The sequence below is a fragment of the Chenopodium quinoa genome, unplaced genomic scaffold (genome assembly GCF_001683475.1).
Source record: "Chenopodium quinoa cultivar QQ74 unplaced genomic scaffold, ASM168347v1, whole genome shotgun sequence".
Classification (NCBI taxonomy): Eukaryota; Viridiplantae; Streptophyta; class Magnoliopsida; order Caryophyllales; family Amaranthaceae; genus Chenopodium; species Chenopodium quinoa.
Window position 1 is genome coordinate 454,513 of NW_018743476.1, and position 16,989 is coordinate 471,501.

The 16,989-nt window shown below is 33.3% G+C and overlaps 1 protein-coding gene and 1 long non-coding RNA gene across 6 annotated transcripts; one reads left to right on the forward strand and one right to left on the reverse strand.

The window, feature by feature from the left end:
* Window positions 1–2,643: 2,643 nt before the first annotated feature.
* Window positions 2,644–4,568, reverse strand: LOC110739413. The gene is made up of 2 exons (XM_021919871.1): window positions 3,826–4,568; window positions 2,644–3,610 (listed from the first exon to the last, which is right to left on the reverse strand). Exons 1-2 carry the CDS (start codon window positions 4,566–4,568, stop codon window positions 2,644–2,646), a joined length of 1,710 nt encoding a protein of 569 aa, XP_021775563.1.
* A 5,294-nt stretch (window positions 4,569–9,862) lies between these two features.
* Window positions 9,863–16,420, forward strand: LOC110739379. Of its 5 annotated transcripts, none has more exons than XR_002514787.1 (9): window positions 9,864–10,062; window positions 10,150–10,209; window positions 10,693–13,506; window positions 13,616–14,545; window positions 14,843–15,020; window positions 15,099–15,227; window positions 15,332–15,480; window positions 15,742–15,898; window positions 16,186–16,420. It is a non-coding gene; the product is annotated as an uncharacterized LOC110739379 (long non-coding RNA). The 5 variants fall into 5 exon arrangements; XR_002514786.1 differs by having other exon boundaries at window positions 9,868–10,062; window positions 14,390–14,545; XR_002514788.1 differs by having other exon boundaries at window positions 9,872–10,062; window positions 10,693–10,827; window positions 12,642–14,545.
* Window positions 16,421–16,989: the final 569 nt, after the last annotated feature.

A 16,989-nucleotide genomic window follows, 5' to 3' on the forward strand; every position in this document is an offset into this window, starting at 1 on the left:
TCCGGGTATTTCTTTTTCATTTAATCTTCTGCCTTCCAAGTGGCTTCCTCATATTCTTGGTTAGACCAAAGTACTTTCACAATGTTAACGTTCTTATTGCGTGTCCTACGCACTTTACAGTCAAGAATCTTGACAGGTCTCTCCTCATAAGTTAAGCTTTGATCTAACTCAATGGTTTCGGGTTGTAGCACATGGGATTTATCAGGAATGTACCTTCTCAATTGGGACACATGAAATACATCATGTACTTTACTAAGCTCCATAGGTAAGGCTAACCTATAATCTACTTTGCCTATTCTTTGCAGTATTTCATATGGACCAATGTATTTTGGACTGAGCTTTCCTTTCTTTCCAAATCTCATCACTCCTTTCATTGGTGACACCTTTAACAGCACTTTATCACCAATTTCGAACTCTTCTTCCCTTCGCTTTAAGTCTGCATAGCTTTTCTGGCAATCTTGAGCTGCTTGAATTTTAGCTTGAATTTCCCTTACTTGCTTAACTGTATCTTCAATAATTTGAGGCCCTAGGATCATAGTTTCACTAATTTCATTCCAACAAATCGGACTATGACATTTCCTCCCACACAAAGCCTCAAATGGTGCCATTCCTATGCTCGCATGGTAACTAATATTGTAGGAAAATTCAATTAAATCCAAGCTATCTTCCCATCCTCCCTGGAAGTCTATTACACAAGCTCTCAACATTTCCTCCAAGGTTTGAATGGTTCTCTCAGTTTTCCCATCTGTGGCAGGGTGAAATGTCGTACTCATCTTAAGTGTTGTACCAAAATTTTCTTGTACACTTTTCCATAATTTTGAGAGAAACCTAGATTCTCTGTCAGATACAATATCCTTTGGAACCCCATGTAACCTCACAACATATTTGATGTAAGCTTTGGCAAGTTTCTCCATCTTCCAAGTTTCTTTCATTGGTATAAACACTGCTGATTTTGTAAGTCTATCCACCACTACCCAAATGGTATCATTTTCACTCTGTGACTTAGGAAGGCAAGTCACAAAATCCATTGAAATGCAATCACACTTCCATCCTGGAATTTCTAATGACTGCACCGTTCCTTGAGGCCTCTTGTGCTCTATCTTCACCTTTTGACATGTTAAACACTTTGCCATAAAATGAGCAACCTCATTTTTCATTCTAGGCCACCAAAACATCTTCTTCAAATCCTTATATAGCTTGTCTCCTCCCAGGTGTACTGAGTAAGGTGTATAGTGGCCTTCTTCCATCAATTTTCTCTTCACTTCCTCACATTTCTGTGGTACGCACCATCGATCTTTGTACCTCAAACTCCCATCTTCGTGAATCTTGAAGTCTGTGGTTTTTCCCTGCTTAATTTTATCACGAATCCTATCCAACTTTACATCTCCCTCTTGGTTGGCTTGAATCTCGTCGAATATTGTTGGTTGGATGCTTAGACTCGCAAGAATTCCCAATAGTACTCCCTATTCTACAACTTCTTAATTCAATTTCATCATTTCCCTACATAACTCATTAGCTACTACTAACGAGTTTAATCCATGACTAGTTTTACGACTTAAAGCATCCGCAACCACATTCGCTTTCCCTTCATGGTATTGTATGTCTAAATCATAATCCATCGTATACTCTAACCATCTCCTTTGACGAGAGTTCAAGTCCTTTTGGGTGAAAATGTACTTTAAGCTTTTATGGTCTGTGTAAATTCTACATTTCACTCCATACAAATAATGGAGCCAAATTTTTAGTGCAAAACTGATTGCAGCTAATTCCAAATCATGGGTTAGATAGTTTACTTCGTGGGTCTTTATTAACTGCCTCGATGCATATGCAACCACCTTCCCATTTTTCATAAGCACGCACCCTAAACCATTCTTTGATGCATCGCTATACACATCATACAGTCCACTATCATCTGGAAGTGTAAGCACCGGTGCTGTAATTAGTTTGTGTTTCAAGAGTTAGAACGCCTCTTCACACTTATCGTCCCACTCAAACTTCTTGTCCTTCTTCATCAAGGTGGTCATAGGTTTAGCAACCTTGGAAAAATCCTTGACAAAACGCCTATAATACCCTGCTAAACCTAAGAAACTTCGCACATCAGATACTGTCTTGGGTGTAGGCCAACTCTTAACAGCTTCTATTTTGGCTGGGTCTACCTCTACTCCGTCCTTGGACACGAAAAGGCTACCTTTTCCAACCAATACTCACACTTAGAGAATTTTGCATAAAGGTGGTTTTCTCTTAGTGTTTGCAGAATTGCCCTTAGGTGTTCTGCGTGCTCTTCCTTGCTCTTTGAGTACACCAATATATCGTCTATGAACACTACTACAAACTTATCCATAAATTGATGAAACACCCTATTTATCAAATCCATAAAGATTTCTGGAGCATTTGTCAATCCAAAAGGCATAACTGTAAACTCGTAGTGTCCATATCTTGTCCTAAATGCGGTTTTAGGAATGTCCTCGTCGGCAATCCTCAATTGGTGATACCCAGATCTCAAGTCAATCTTTGAAAACACTGTGGCACCCTTTAGTTAGTCAAACAAATCATCAATTCTTGATAAGGGATACTTATTCTTTATGGTTACTTTATTTAGTCCCCTGTAGTCAATACACAACCTCATACTTCCATCCTTCTTTTTCACAAATAGAACTGGCGCTCCCAAGGAGAAGCACTTGGTCTAATGTATCCCTTTTCCAATAAATCTTGCAATTGCTCCTTTAACTCACTCATTTCTGCAAGTGTCATTCGATATGTTGCCTTGGATATTAGGGTTGTTCCGGGAACTAAATCTATGGTAAAGTCGATTGCCCTCTTAGGTGGTATTCCACGAATCTCCTCTGGAAATACATCCAGGAATTCATTGACTACTTCTATATTTTCTGGATTTGTCACTTGTTCATGGTCCATATTCCTAACACTACATAAATATACTGGATGTCCCTTCTTCATGTATTTTGCTAATTTTAGCACTGATATTAACCTTGGGCACTTGGTTTTACCATTCATCCAGTAAGTTACTAATTCATTTCCACTTGTGACCATCTTCGCTTTCTGTGATCTACAACTAATCTCAACATTATACTTACTGAACCAGTCCACTCCCAGAATAAGATCAAAGTCACTCAGCCCAAACTCAATAAGGTCATATGGGAATGTCCTTCCTTCTATTTCTAAAGGCACATTTCTAAAGGTTTTGGTACATTTCACTACCCCACCTGTCGAAATGGTTATGGGTAAATCTACTACTTCTACTGTCTTTAAACAGTCTTTAAGTTTTGAAACAATACCCTTACAAACAAAAGAAAAAGTTGCACCAGAATCAAACAATACTTTAACAGGAATAGAGTTAATAGAAAAAGTACCAGTAATAGCATCTTTCGTGGCATCCGCCTCATGCCTACTCAAAACATTCAGTTTCCCTGCAGTTCCACCCTTCTGTTGGCTATTCCCACTGGTGGTGTTACTGTTCTTCACTCCATTCTGTTGCACTCCCTTATTCCCAGTAAAGTTGTTGATGTTCCCCTGGAAATTCCTCTGGTTTCCTCCTGAATTATTGTTGTTTTGCCTGTTCCCATTGCTATTCTTGGAGAAACACTCATACTCCCTATGCCCAAGTTTATTAAAAACACAAAAAGCGATCAAATTTCCCTCTAATCCTTCCCAGGGTGGTTATTTCTACACCTCTTGCAAAAATAAATCATCCCATTCTTGTTATTCCCCTGGTTATTGTTTCTAGCCCCTCCATTATTGTTACGGTTTCCCTAACGGTTATTACCCGGGAAGTTATTATTGTTGTGAAAGTTATTGTTATGGTGGTACTTCTGCTTCTTAAAACCATTCAGGTTTCCCTGCTGGTTACCAGAAACCTGCCCTACTTCCTTCCTCTTCTCTCTTCCTTCTATTTCAGCTAACTCCTTCTTCTTCTTCTCCTCCAATGCATAAAGGTGTGCGGCCCTTCCATATACTTCATCCAGGGTCTCAAATACTTGTCCGCACAGCTTTAACTGCAAATTAGTAGTTAAACCACTCTCAAACTTCCTAGCTTTTGCTTTCTCCGTAGCGACAAACTCTTCAACAAAACGGGACAACTCAATAAACTTGGTGTAGTATTCCGTAACTGACATCCTTTCCATCTTAAGGTTTGAGAATTCCTCAGCTTTCTGCTTCTGCAAAAAGCTAAGATAAAACTTGTCTCTCACTTTCTCTTGGAACTTAGCCCAATTGAACCCAGGTAGCGCTCTAATGGTAGTCTCATTTTGTTGCCACCAAAGGTCAGCTTCACCCCTCGGATAGTAAGTAGCACAACTCACTTTTGAGTTTTCAGGGCATCCCACAGCTTCAAATAGTTTCTCAAATTCCCTCAACCAGTTTTCCAATATGATAGGATCAGGCTCCCCTTGATATGTTGGTGGCTTACTTTGTGCCACCTTCTTAAAGAGCTCCCCCTGAGCATCCCCATTACCAGTTGAGTTTCTTGCGAATTGTTGGGCAACTGCTGCCAATTGCCTCACTAATTTATTCAAATCATTTCCACCATTACTAGAACTTCTTCCCTCTGCCATTTTACTTCTCCTGAATTAAGGACAAGGGTCTATATTAGAAATGGCTATGGTTAATTCTCAAGACATACACCCATATATTACCTAGCACTCTTTAAACATTCACAGTGAAATTTGAAGCTAACAAATTGGGATAGCGAAAGCTAAGAATTCCCTAAATTTGTAACTTTGTTAATGAATTATTGATTGCTAACCAACCATACATTTAATAAAGCATCACATGGATAAAAAACAAAATCCCATAGATGCCCATAGCTTAGAAATATTTATTGGAATTAATTTGCTTGGAATTTTGGCTATTTGAATAGGATGTGAAATGGGAGATTTGGAAAATAAATGAATTTATTTATTAATAATATATAAAAATTTTGACAAGGAAATAAATGAGGTCTTATTAATTAAAATAGACTGAAATTACTAAAATAAAAATTGTTTTCTAGAAACTTATGTGGTCATGCCACTTATTAATTTAAAACTAAAATATTAATAACTAAAATAAAGACTGTGAATTCATGACGAGGAAAGTTATAAAATCGAATCCTTTCGAATGTTGTCCCTTTTGTCAGTGGATTGTTTGTAGCTTGAAAGATCGAAATCAGAATCGTTTGACTCCTTCATTGGTTCAGGTGACTCAGGTTCGGGTTCCACTTGTACAAACTCCCCTTCTTCCTCCTCATCCGATGAAATGTCTATTATTATTGGAGGTGGAGGTGGATTAGGATTAGAAATCTCCATAAGTGAATTATCTCCCTCTTGTTGTTCTCCATTTTCTCCCTGACTACCCCCTGACGAAGAAGAAGAAGAATTTCCTGGTTATTGATTAGTAGGAGGATTGTTCCCTACTAGATTATCGTAGTAGTAGTCAGGGTAGGGGAGATTTAAGTGCTGACAATGAGCTTTTTCCACTCTTACGAGATATTTAGTCAAGAAAACATAATCTGGATACCACTGGCCATAATAGTCTTTGTATTTATGGTAATTTGGGATGTCTCCTAGAAGATAAAAATCAGAAAATCTCTGTTTGACAGCAATGTAAGGAGGCTCCTCTGGAAGACAATGGACAATCATAGCCGAAATACGATTAGGGGTGTCATAAACTCTGTCTCGTAAGACATTGCTCATGTAGGAACAAAAGTATCTTATCTTTTCTACAAAGTCGTAGGGGTGTTCATTATGTTTCTTTACAAGTGATCCCATTTGTGTATATTTTCTAGGAAAGATTGGCATCCTGTAGAGAAAAGGCTTAGAAAGAATTCCCTTCCCAAAGAAAATAAAATAAATAATACAGTCTTGTAGGAAATTAAGTTTGGTGTTCAATCATACAATGTTGAAGGATCACATAAAATAATACACATATTGCATGTTTTCATCAACAAACATCTAGTCATACAACATGCTTGTACACTCAAAATAAAATTATGCACACAGGGAAAAAAAATTAAATTCTAGCATATATGCCCTTTCTTTTCATACCCGAGCTCACCAACATGTTAATAAAAGCTTTTAACACATAAATCTTACCTCAATCCTTGCTCCCTGCAAAACTTAACAAACAAAAAAATATTTTTACCCTGCTAAAATAAAATTTCGAAATTGATGGGAAGAGGGCCAAAATTTTCGGCCCTAGTAAAAAAAATTTCGGACACTCTAAAAAAAATTCGAGTGTCCCTTTAAAAAAAATATCGGACCAAAAATAAAATAAAATAAATAAATAAAATTTCGACCCCTTTGGAAAAAATAAAAGAAATAAAATCGGAACAAATAACATGTATAATTAAATTAACACTTGGCCAAGTTTAAATCATAGTAAGAAAAACATTTTCGGGTTAGTGGTAATTTAAAATTTCAACCAAAGCTCCCAGATACCACTTTGTAACACCCTAGAAATTCCTTTCCTTTAAATACCCACTTTACTTTTTAAAATACTATTTAGGAATATCTAAGACATTACCGCCACCGTGAAAACAGCTAAGGAAACTATCAAAGATACACAGCGAAGACTTAAAATTAAAAACCGTTTAAACAATTCAACTCAAAAGTCCACCAAAGGAAAGTAAAGTTTAAAACCAAAACAAACAAAGTCAAATAAAATCAAACTAGCTACAACTTGGAACCATTAAAGGCCCTTATTCAAAACCGTACCAAACCCAAACCTTTGCGTTAGTCCACACAAAATACGTCATAAATAAATAAAGCATAAAACACTTCGTAAACTAATGAAAACTAGCATGATTCACTCTTCACTCATGCCCCGTCATGAATATGCTTCAATACCTGAAAGGTTTATCTCTACTTGTCCCCACTACTCTCCATTAAAAATGGGTCATCATAGGGCCAAGATAAAGACATGGCCAAACACAACAACACACACAATCAGCAAAGCAGCAAAGCTGAGTACATAAGCGTAATTAAACACACTAACATGCTTTCACCTATCAACACACACTTACCTCAATGCACCTATTTACAAGCACACGCAAAAATTAACAAGACACTTTAACTAGACACTAAATAATTCATTTAGTGTTGATTACGCATCGAACGGGTTTCCAGCTATACCTCCCCCAAATAAATTGAGGTTAACTGACACGGGAGCTAACCGTGCCAGCGACAAAACCACTCAAAGGTGGCGGAATTCCTGCGCATAATTATAAATAAAAAGGAATGTACAGCGTCCTGTACTCCATTAGAAGTTATGGTTAAATATAAAACCCCATAACTCCCCCATTGTTCATACTCAAGGTATATACGTTCCAAGAGTGTTGGTGCGTAATCTCTTTCACTTTACGTTATTTACATGTTATTGGACTTGGTGATGACTCTCAAGCATAATAAATCAATCAACAATAAACATTCAATCAACCAAACATACCAATTTAATTCTTGAATAATTAGTGATCACATATTACTTAATGTTGAACCCTTTTTAATTCTACCTCAGTGTCAAAGACAATTTAAACGCATAAAGCGCCAAAAATCCTATCCCTCGGTGTTAAAAACACCTTAAGTGCACAAAGGCACCAACATACAATTTATCCCTTGTGTACATAGACACTTATATAGCTCCTTCCTCATGTTTAAAGCATCCATAAAAATTATTTGAACCATAATAAAATTCCTTTTCAATATTCCAAACATAATTAACACATGTAGTTTAATTAATCATGCATTCTAACATACCATAAATAAAAGTGTTGTTCAAACACAACATGCCCAAAATATAATTTTCCAATCCATAAACCATCACAAATAATTCATGCTTCACAATTCAATCACCAACACCATTAATTCACAATTCCATACATAAACCTTAGCATGATACTACTTGTAATTGATTGAAATCAAGCCTACCATGATACTACTTGTAATTGATTGAAATCAAGCCTATCATGATTCTACATCATCAAAATATGCTAAGTACGCGTACGTACCTTGAGTACGATTTTAAAATTGCCACGACTAGTAGAAATTGCTTACTTCAAAGTCTCCTACACATTAAAATCATAATAGAGTATTAAATTCCACTCTAAAAAAATTTCCAGCAATATATACTATTTTAAAACCCCTCATAATTTAATTAAAGTAAGCTGAAATTATATTTAAAACACCATAATTAAGTCCCAATTAATGGTAATTAATATTCCTTCAAGAAAGATAATATTAAGTGTTGTACATAAAATTCCAGGACTTTATTTTAATTAAACTTGCTGTAATTAAGCCTTAAAACACTTAAAATAAAGATCTACCCCAATATACATCATAATCCTTCAATAATTCATAAATCAAGAACCTAGGGTTTCAAAAATTGGGGCTTTTTAATTAAAAACCAAATATGAAAATTAATCAACATAATTATAATAATCAAACACCAAAATTAAATCCCAAAACTCATAATTTACAATTAGATTAAAGCATAGATTAAATTTGAGAAAGAAATATTTGATTTTTAAGTTTTTTTTTTTCGAAACCCACGACTGCCGACAGCAGGCCGGCGCCACTGCCGGTTGCTGCCAACACTGGTGGTCGCCGCTGCTGCCGGCTGGGTGGCTGGTGGTCGGCGGCCCACCGGTGGTGGTGGTTTCCGGTGGTGGTGCGAAAACAAAAGGGGAAGGGGAAGGAGAAAGAAAAGAAAAAGAAAGAAAAAAATAAGAAGAAAAGGGAAAGAAATTTACCTTGGGTTTTCTTCACTCTGGGCAAAGTTGATTTTCCTCATAAGAGGGATATTTATACCCCTTCTCTATCACCCTTTTACCCTAAACTTTCCTCCTTTAGTTTTTTTCTAATCCCTTCCCTACTAAAACTTGTTAAAATCATAATTTCCTAAAATAAAACCCCAACTTTTATAAAATAAATAATTAAACAAACTTTCCTTTAGTAAAAATATTTCCAAACTTACATAGGATAAATAATTAAAACACCATAATTAAAATATTTAAATTATTTAAATGCCTTTATAAAATACATATTTTAAATAAAATACGTATAAAAATACTGGGTATTACATGGAGGGTCTATTTGGGTATTAAATACCCCAAATCTGTACGGGTCCAAAAACTTTAGAAACTTGCAAGTATTCTAAAGGTGCGTAAAGAAAGTGAGGCCTTAAAATGATTTGAAAAAAATTGTAAATATTTCTTTGTTACCAGCTAAAATAAGATATGAAAATATTATTAAATAAATAAAAAGAGCTACTTTGACAAAAAAAAGCTTTTAGAAAAAATTTGATTCAAAAATTATGTGTGACTATAGAACAGGATTATCAATCTCCAATTCTCCACCAACCCAAATGTAGTACCAACTAGATTAAACCTGTGCGATGCACGTATTTTAAAAACTATTGAAATGAAATACTACCTCCGTTTCTTATTATGTGCAACAAAAGAATATTTTATATCTCACAAATAATACCCCTTTGTTGCACATTATAAGAAAACGGAGGTACTAGATTATTTCTATTATTTATTTTCTCGTATATACTTTATAAGTTAAATCATAAAAGATATAAAACTATCATCATAAATTACATTAGTAACAAAATATAAAAATGAAAGCCAATTTCTAGTTATCAAACATTTATTCCAATCAAAAATAAAATTTTTATCCAATTCCTCAAAATATATATATATATATATATATATATATATATATATATATATATATATATATATATATATATATATATATAGAAAGGCTCTTATGAGAATTTAGGCCTTATGTGAGAAATTCACTTATATGAGAATACATCTTAGCCGTAGATTAGATTCAATCTAACCGTCCAAAATATTCTACAGTAATGGCAAAATTGTAATTTCGTTTGCTGATATACCCCCTTCTCTTTTTTCACTTTCACTGATTTTTTTCTCTCTCTAAAATTAGGTTTTTCTCTCTCTAACTTCCATTCACTCTCTACAAACCCTAGTTCATGTTAATTCGTGAATCAAAAAATGGATTCGAATCAAATACTACCAACATCTCCTGTTATTACTTATGAAAGATGGTAGAAAGTTTATGTTTACGAATTTTGATTATATTTTTTAAAATTTTTCTTCTCTTTTTTTGTTAATTTTCGTTTACTTTTTTATAGATCAATCGATTCACAATGTATGGATAAATCTCCAATACAAGCCATTTGTCCATCAAATCAGTAAGTAGCGATTTTATTATTGTTTAATTATTTGATTTGTTTAATTTTTAAATTATCATGTTTGAACACGAAAATTTGGGCTCAGATTTGCTCGAATTTCCTGAGCATATACATTGTTAGTTAAATTCCATGGGTTTTGGTGTCAAATTTTTTAGGTTTTGGGGTCGTTTTTAGAAATCATCGAAGAATGCTTATAAACTGTTCGATAAAATGCCAAGCTGAAATTTAACTGCATGTTGTGTTTATTGATTATGGAAGTCAATATTGTATATAGGCAGCAATTTTTTGGTTATTGCAGTAGATCCCCTCAAAAAAAAAAAGAAAAAAAAAAAAGTAAAAAATTTTAGTGCATGAGATAAGCCGAAGAACAAGAGGCAGCATCAACCTCGGCAGGGCAGCAAGATTAGCAAGTGTACCTTGTTTTTGATATCTGTTTTAAGCTTAATCTTCTAACCTACTCTTCTTGTTTTACTTTTCAAATAGTGATGGTGATGAAGCACTTGTCAAAAAGAAAAAAGGTGATGGTGATGAAGCTGTAAAAAGTGATGTTCAATGGTCTAAAAGTCCAATTGTGGAGTCATCCTTACTAGAAGCTATAAACAATGATCACATTCATAGGTTGGTAATCATCAATGGATACTGATTAATTTTTTATGCATGTTAGATACGTTTTAAAATTTTACTCATATGTTCTAAAACTTTGCTTGTATGTTCTAAATTTAATTCTAATTTTAAATTTTATTTTACTCACTTTTTAGAACAAATAAACTTACTGTGTTGTATTAGGTTGACTAGCAGCTCTCACCAATTGCTGAAACATCTTTCTTTCATTGATGGGGTCCATTCCTGCCTTCTTTTGTATCTGAGTGTCATTTCGTTAAAGGTTTGTGGGTGTATGTTATGTATGATGAGCTAGCTATGATTGATCATATAGTGAATAAGGCTCCTTTAGTGGAGTTTTGGAGAGAAAGGGTGCTGATTGATCAATAGGTGTTTCAACATTTTGTTTTAAAATGTTGGCGGCTAGGTGTTTTATTGTTCCTGTGCTTGTTTCATGAATTTCCTGCACTATAAATTATGTTCTGCTATCTGCATTGGAAGAGGAGGGGGGGTGGGGGGGTACCGGAATACAGTAGTGTTCTACATTTTGTTTTAAAATGTTGGCGGCTAGGTGTTTTATTGAGTAACAATAGCTACCAAATCTGATTCAAATTTTGAATGAGCAAAATCGTTGTCCATCTTTAATTTGCAACATGTAAGATTAGGATTTGGTTGCATGCTTTACTGACAGAAGGTTTGTGTGCACTATTAATTAGTACTGTATGATAATTGTCTTTCTCGCTTAGATCATTAAGAAATGCATCATTTTCCTGATACCAAAGCTTGATGCTCCTCCATTTTCTGTATATTGATAAGAACGTCACAATCACCCTAGAGATTCTATGTTTCAATGGGGTTTGTAGCTACTAAGCTGCTTCATGTCTCTTTCTACCCTGACTAATGTCATACAAGTATACAACACCTTTACCCATATACTTATACAACTTTTCGAGTAATAGGCTCCTGCATCAGTGTAAAGATGTATATAGCCTTTTATTCTATGGGAAATGCATATATCCTTACACATGCAAATAATGATTGCTTGCAAAGAGGATATTTTGCATCTCTCACCTAAATTACAGGGGATTGTCAGCTATGCCTTGATCTGAAAGGTAATAAGCTCGACTTTTTTGTAAGGGAAGTATGATAATGGGTTGTCATGAATGTGATTTTACTTTTATTTACTTGAATTAGAATTATTTGGCATGTAGAATATTAATTTTGTGTATTTTCTTGATCACTGGCTTAGTGGCTTGACTTTGTATAATGAGACACATCGTATTAGGAATTTTTAAAATTTTAACTAATGAAGTAAAGGCAAAGTTGTTTATAGTTGTATGATTGTGTAATAAACTAACCTAAGGAGGGGCACTATGGGTAATATTGTATTATAAGGTTAATAATCTTTAGTATTGTTATAAATACAAAAATAAGGTAAAGGAAGAGGTAGACAAATTTTTGGAGCGAATCCTTCTGAGAGTTGTGACTTCAAGTCACTATTTTGAGAGTGGTGACGTAAAGTCACTTATATAGGTTGGCAGCCTAAAGTTGCTAGCTTGTACAAACCCCCGTTTTCAATATTAAGTAGTTTATGAAGAATTTCTCTATTCTCTAATTATGAAGTACAGCAGCTTGGCAGACAACATTAGCTTCTATGTACTGCTTGCTTTCGTTCTATATTTTTGTACATATGTTCTACATTATTACACATATGTTCTGTTCTAATTATTTTTCCCTTGTGTTCTAACCTTTATATATTTTATATGTCTATGACTTGCATTGATAATTTTGATAATCTTGTTGGTGATGATGCTGCTACAACCTCTAATCAGTTTGCTACAACATCTTCTGGAAATGCAAATAAGAGTACCAAAGTAGTTAATAAAGAAGGTGATCCAATTGAGGGGAAACTTAAAGTTAGAGCTAAAGATGTTATGAAAAACAAAGCAATGAAGAAAGAACCAAAGAAGGAAGACAAGGGGGAAAAAGGAAAAGAAAGGTTGATGAGAGTGATTCTAATGATGATATTGAAGTTGTTCATGTAGATCAAATGGAATGTAGAGCATTAAATCAACGAATTACTCCCAAGAATTTTATGAACACCGTGCTTAAAGATTTGCCAAAATCTCATAAGGCGGCTATAAGAAACATTGGATTTGGAGGTTTCTTAGATTTGGATTTAGATGCACATAAATCTGTGTTTTGCTCTAAGCTTGTGTCGAGTTTTGACTGTGATAGGGTGTCTTTAGTTCTTGAGAGGAACCAAGATATTGAAATTACACCCGTAGACATACATTTGGTTTATGGATTGCCGATGGGAGGAGAAATTATTAAAGAGCCTCGACAGGAGGAGGATGAAGAATGGGTTGAGTTTATTAGACAATGGAGATCTTTTTTTGGGATAAGTGGTGGAATTCCATCAAATTCTGTGATTATTAATCGGATTGAAGAGTTAAAGAAGGAACCTGTTTGTGATGAATTCATTTGGCATATTATAGTTTCTGTTGTCAATTGTTGTATGAGATCCACTGCCAACCCATCGGTAAATTACAAGTTCTTGTATAGTTGCATGGATACAAAGAAGATCGAATGTTTGGAATGGTGTGAATATGTGTATAGGAGTTTAAAGTCGTCTGTATCCGAATGTCAAGGTGGTTCAGCTTACTTAGCTTCACTGGTCCATTGCCTTTCTTGATGGTAATTTCTTTTTTTTTTAATATATTGCACATTTTTATATTATTTTGTCTTTTTCTAAATTTGTCTTTGTTTAACGCTTTTTCAAAAATTCGGAACATTGGCTAAGAAGATTGCTCAGAATTTAAGTGAGATGCATGTCATGTTGGATAAGGCAAATGAAATATTTGCTAAAGAAGAAGCATCCGATATGAACACATTAATTCAAAATATTTGGAATAAGTATTCCATGAGAAAGGAAGAAAAACAAAAGGAAAGCCCCTTCATTCTAAGTCAAGACAAGCATTTGTTTGAAGAACCATCTTTCATCAAGGAGTTAGATGATGTTATGAAAAGATCATGGGAAAAGTTCAAAGGGAAGAAAAAGACACCTTTTCAGATGACTCCTCTTAGTTTTGATTTGTTTTCTCATTCTCAGACACCCACTCCTTCCCCCCCCCCCCCCCTCCTCCTCCTCCTCCTCCTCCTTCCCCTCCTCCTCAAACTTACGGGCCTTTTCCTCCTCCTCAAATTCAAGGGCCTTCTCCTCCTCCTCAATTTCAAGGGCATTCCACTTCAACTTTAGCAGGAGCACGCTCAGGTGCTAAAGACCAACCATATGTTCATGGAGAGAAGAACAATATTCAAGCAAAAGAAGAAAAGAACAAGAACAGTGATGAGAAAGAAGATGATAAGATGGAGGGGTAATGTAGTTATGTTTAGGGACACTATTAATTATTGATGAATTAATATTTTATTTTTCAAGAACACTAATTATTAGTTTTTTTTTTTTTTTTTGGGACACTAATTATATATATACATTTATAATTTTAGAACTTGTGGTATATTTTTTTTTTTGAAATGTTTTTCTAATTAAATATTTGTATTCACCTATATATATTTACAGGAAAGAAAATGTAGGAAAAAGGGAGAAAAGATGTCCCGAAAATCTTCCAAACTGTATTCGTTCACCTTTTATGGTTCAGTATGACAACATATTCAATAAGGTTGATGGACACAAGAAGAGAATGGCAGAGTATGCATTTGCCAATGGATTACCTAAGTAAGCTCTAAATTTATTTAGTAATTTTACAATAATTAGTCGTGTTCTGATTTATTACTCATGTTCTAAATTAGTATTCATATGTTCTAAATTAGTATTCATATGTTCTAACTTAGTATTTATATGTTCTGAATTAGTATTCATATGTTCTAAATTGGTATTCATATGTTCTAAATTAGTATTCATATGTTCTAGATTGGTATTCATATGTTCTAAATTAGTATTCATATGTTCTAAATTGGTATTCATATGTTCTAACTTAGTATAACATTTAATGCTATTTTTTTATGTTTGTAGTGAGATTTTATATGATGATGGTCAAACAATAATCCGTAGAGATGAGATGTCAAGCCTTGCAGCTAGCAATCATGTGCTTAATAACATTGTTGATGCTTGGTCATTCATATTGAATATTGAAAACAGAAGACGAACCCCAGGGTTAACAAACAGATTGTTTTTTTCAACGCAAGCTTATGTATGATTCTTAATATTGAACTTGGCTTCTTTCATGTTATAAATTAAGATTTCATAACTTATTTTTAAATGATTTCAGGAAATTTTGTGTACGGATTATCACTTTTCTCCAACTGTGAAAATTCAAGATAGATATCCTACTTTATATGAAAGGTTGGATAAAGAGATGAAGCACTCTAAAGTGCTAAACTTTGATAGAGTTCATTTGGTAAGACATTAAGAAATCCAAAAGAATTTAAATATAGATTTCCTTGTTTTTAAGCTTTCTTCTTTATTTCTTATTTCAATTTCATGATCTATTATTATATGCAGGTATTTTTTCCAGTTGTATCTTCATCACATTATTAGCTGCTTTAATTTGTGTGAATTTTCTGAGCAAGACTCTCGACGTGATTGACAACAGATATCTGGAATATAAAAATTCTTTTTGGCACAAATACAAAAACAAACCGAAGAATTTGGTAATATCTATCTGTCTCATTAACTTGTGCTTAAAATCAGATGTTCTAAACATTTATTTCAATGTTCTAAATTTTAACTCACATGTACTAAAATTATACTCATATGTTTTAAATCATATGTTTTTAAAAAATTATACTCATATGTACTAAAATTATACTCATATGTTCTAAATCATATGGTTTTACAAAAATTTCATGTTCCAAATAGTACTTATACATTCTTAATATTTTCTAATACTTATTTTAATGTTTAATTTTTAGTTGAGGGCTTTTGCCATGTTCTTGTCAACCTAGAGGTCAAAATGCGATCAAGAGGTTTCTAGTTTCAAAACTAGGACATAAAAAATGAGTTGGAGGACCAATGATAACAATGATGATTGCGGCGTGTTTTTGCTTAAACACATGGAAACATATCATGGTGAGAAAGATACCATGTGGGATAGCGGATTTTTTTATTTTTTTTTTAGGATAGCGGAATAAAATTGAATGATGTAAGTTTGTTTTATAGTATTACTCATGTTCATATGTTCTAAATTTTTATACATATGTTCTAAATTTTTATACATATGTTCTAAATTTTTATTCATATGTTCTAAATTTTTATACATATGTTCTAAATTGTGTAAATCTTTTTTTTTATATAATAATGTAAAAAGTGAGATAGCGGATACCAAAGTCTAATGATTTAATTTTATTATAATGCAGATCAATCAAATGAAGAAATTGAGGGTGGATTTTTGTGCTAAAATATTATCACACAAGGAAAATGAGCTACATCATGAGATTACTTCAAGATCACGGAAATGGGCAAAAGAAAATATTTTGTAATATAATTTTAGAAATAGCATGTAGAATTTTGTATAGTACAATTATACTTTAAATAGTAAGCCTTCACTCGAAATTTTTGTCTTGTCTTTCTTGTGATCTACTTCATTGTTATGCAAGAATATAAGAATACAATTTATTATATATTAATACTCATATGTTCTAAATTTTTAGTCATATGCCCTAAATACTAATTATAATTTATATAATCTAAATTTTTAGTTATATGTTCTAAAGTTTTAGTCATATGTTCTAAATTTTTAGTCATATGTTCTAAATACTAATTATTTTTATTTTTTTTTGGAAAATAAGAGAAAAATTTATTACCAAAAGGAAAATTTACAACTTACAAAAGCTAAATTTTTAGTCATATGTTCTAAATACTAATGTCAAAATATTACTCATGTATTTAAGAACTAAGAATTTAAGTGATAAATTTTAATCATAATGATCTAAATTAAAATTTTGAAATCTTATCGGAACCATGCAACACACATGATTACTAATTATAACTCATATATTCTAAATTTTTATTCATATGTTCTAAATTTTAATACATATGTTCTAAATTAAACTCACAAGTTCCAAACTGCAATCATTTCTATTATACAAAAAAGTGTTATTCAATACACAAATTCAAAAAAATGTTCCAAAATTATTAAGTATCATCTAACTTTCTTTGGA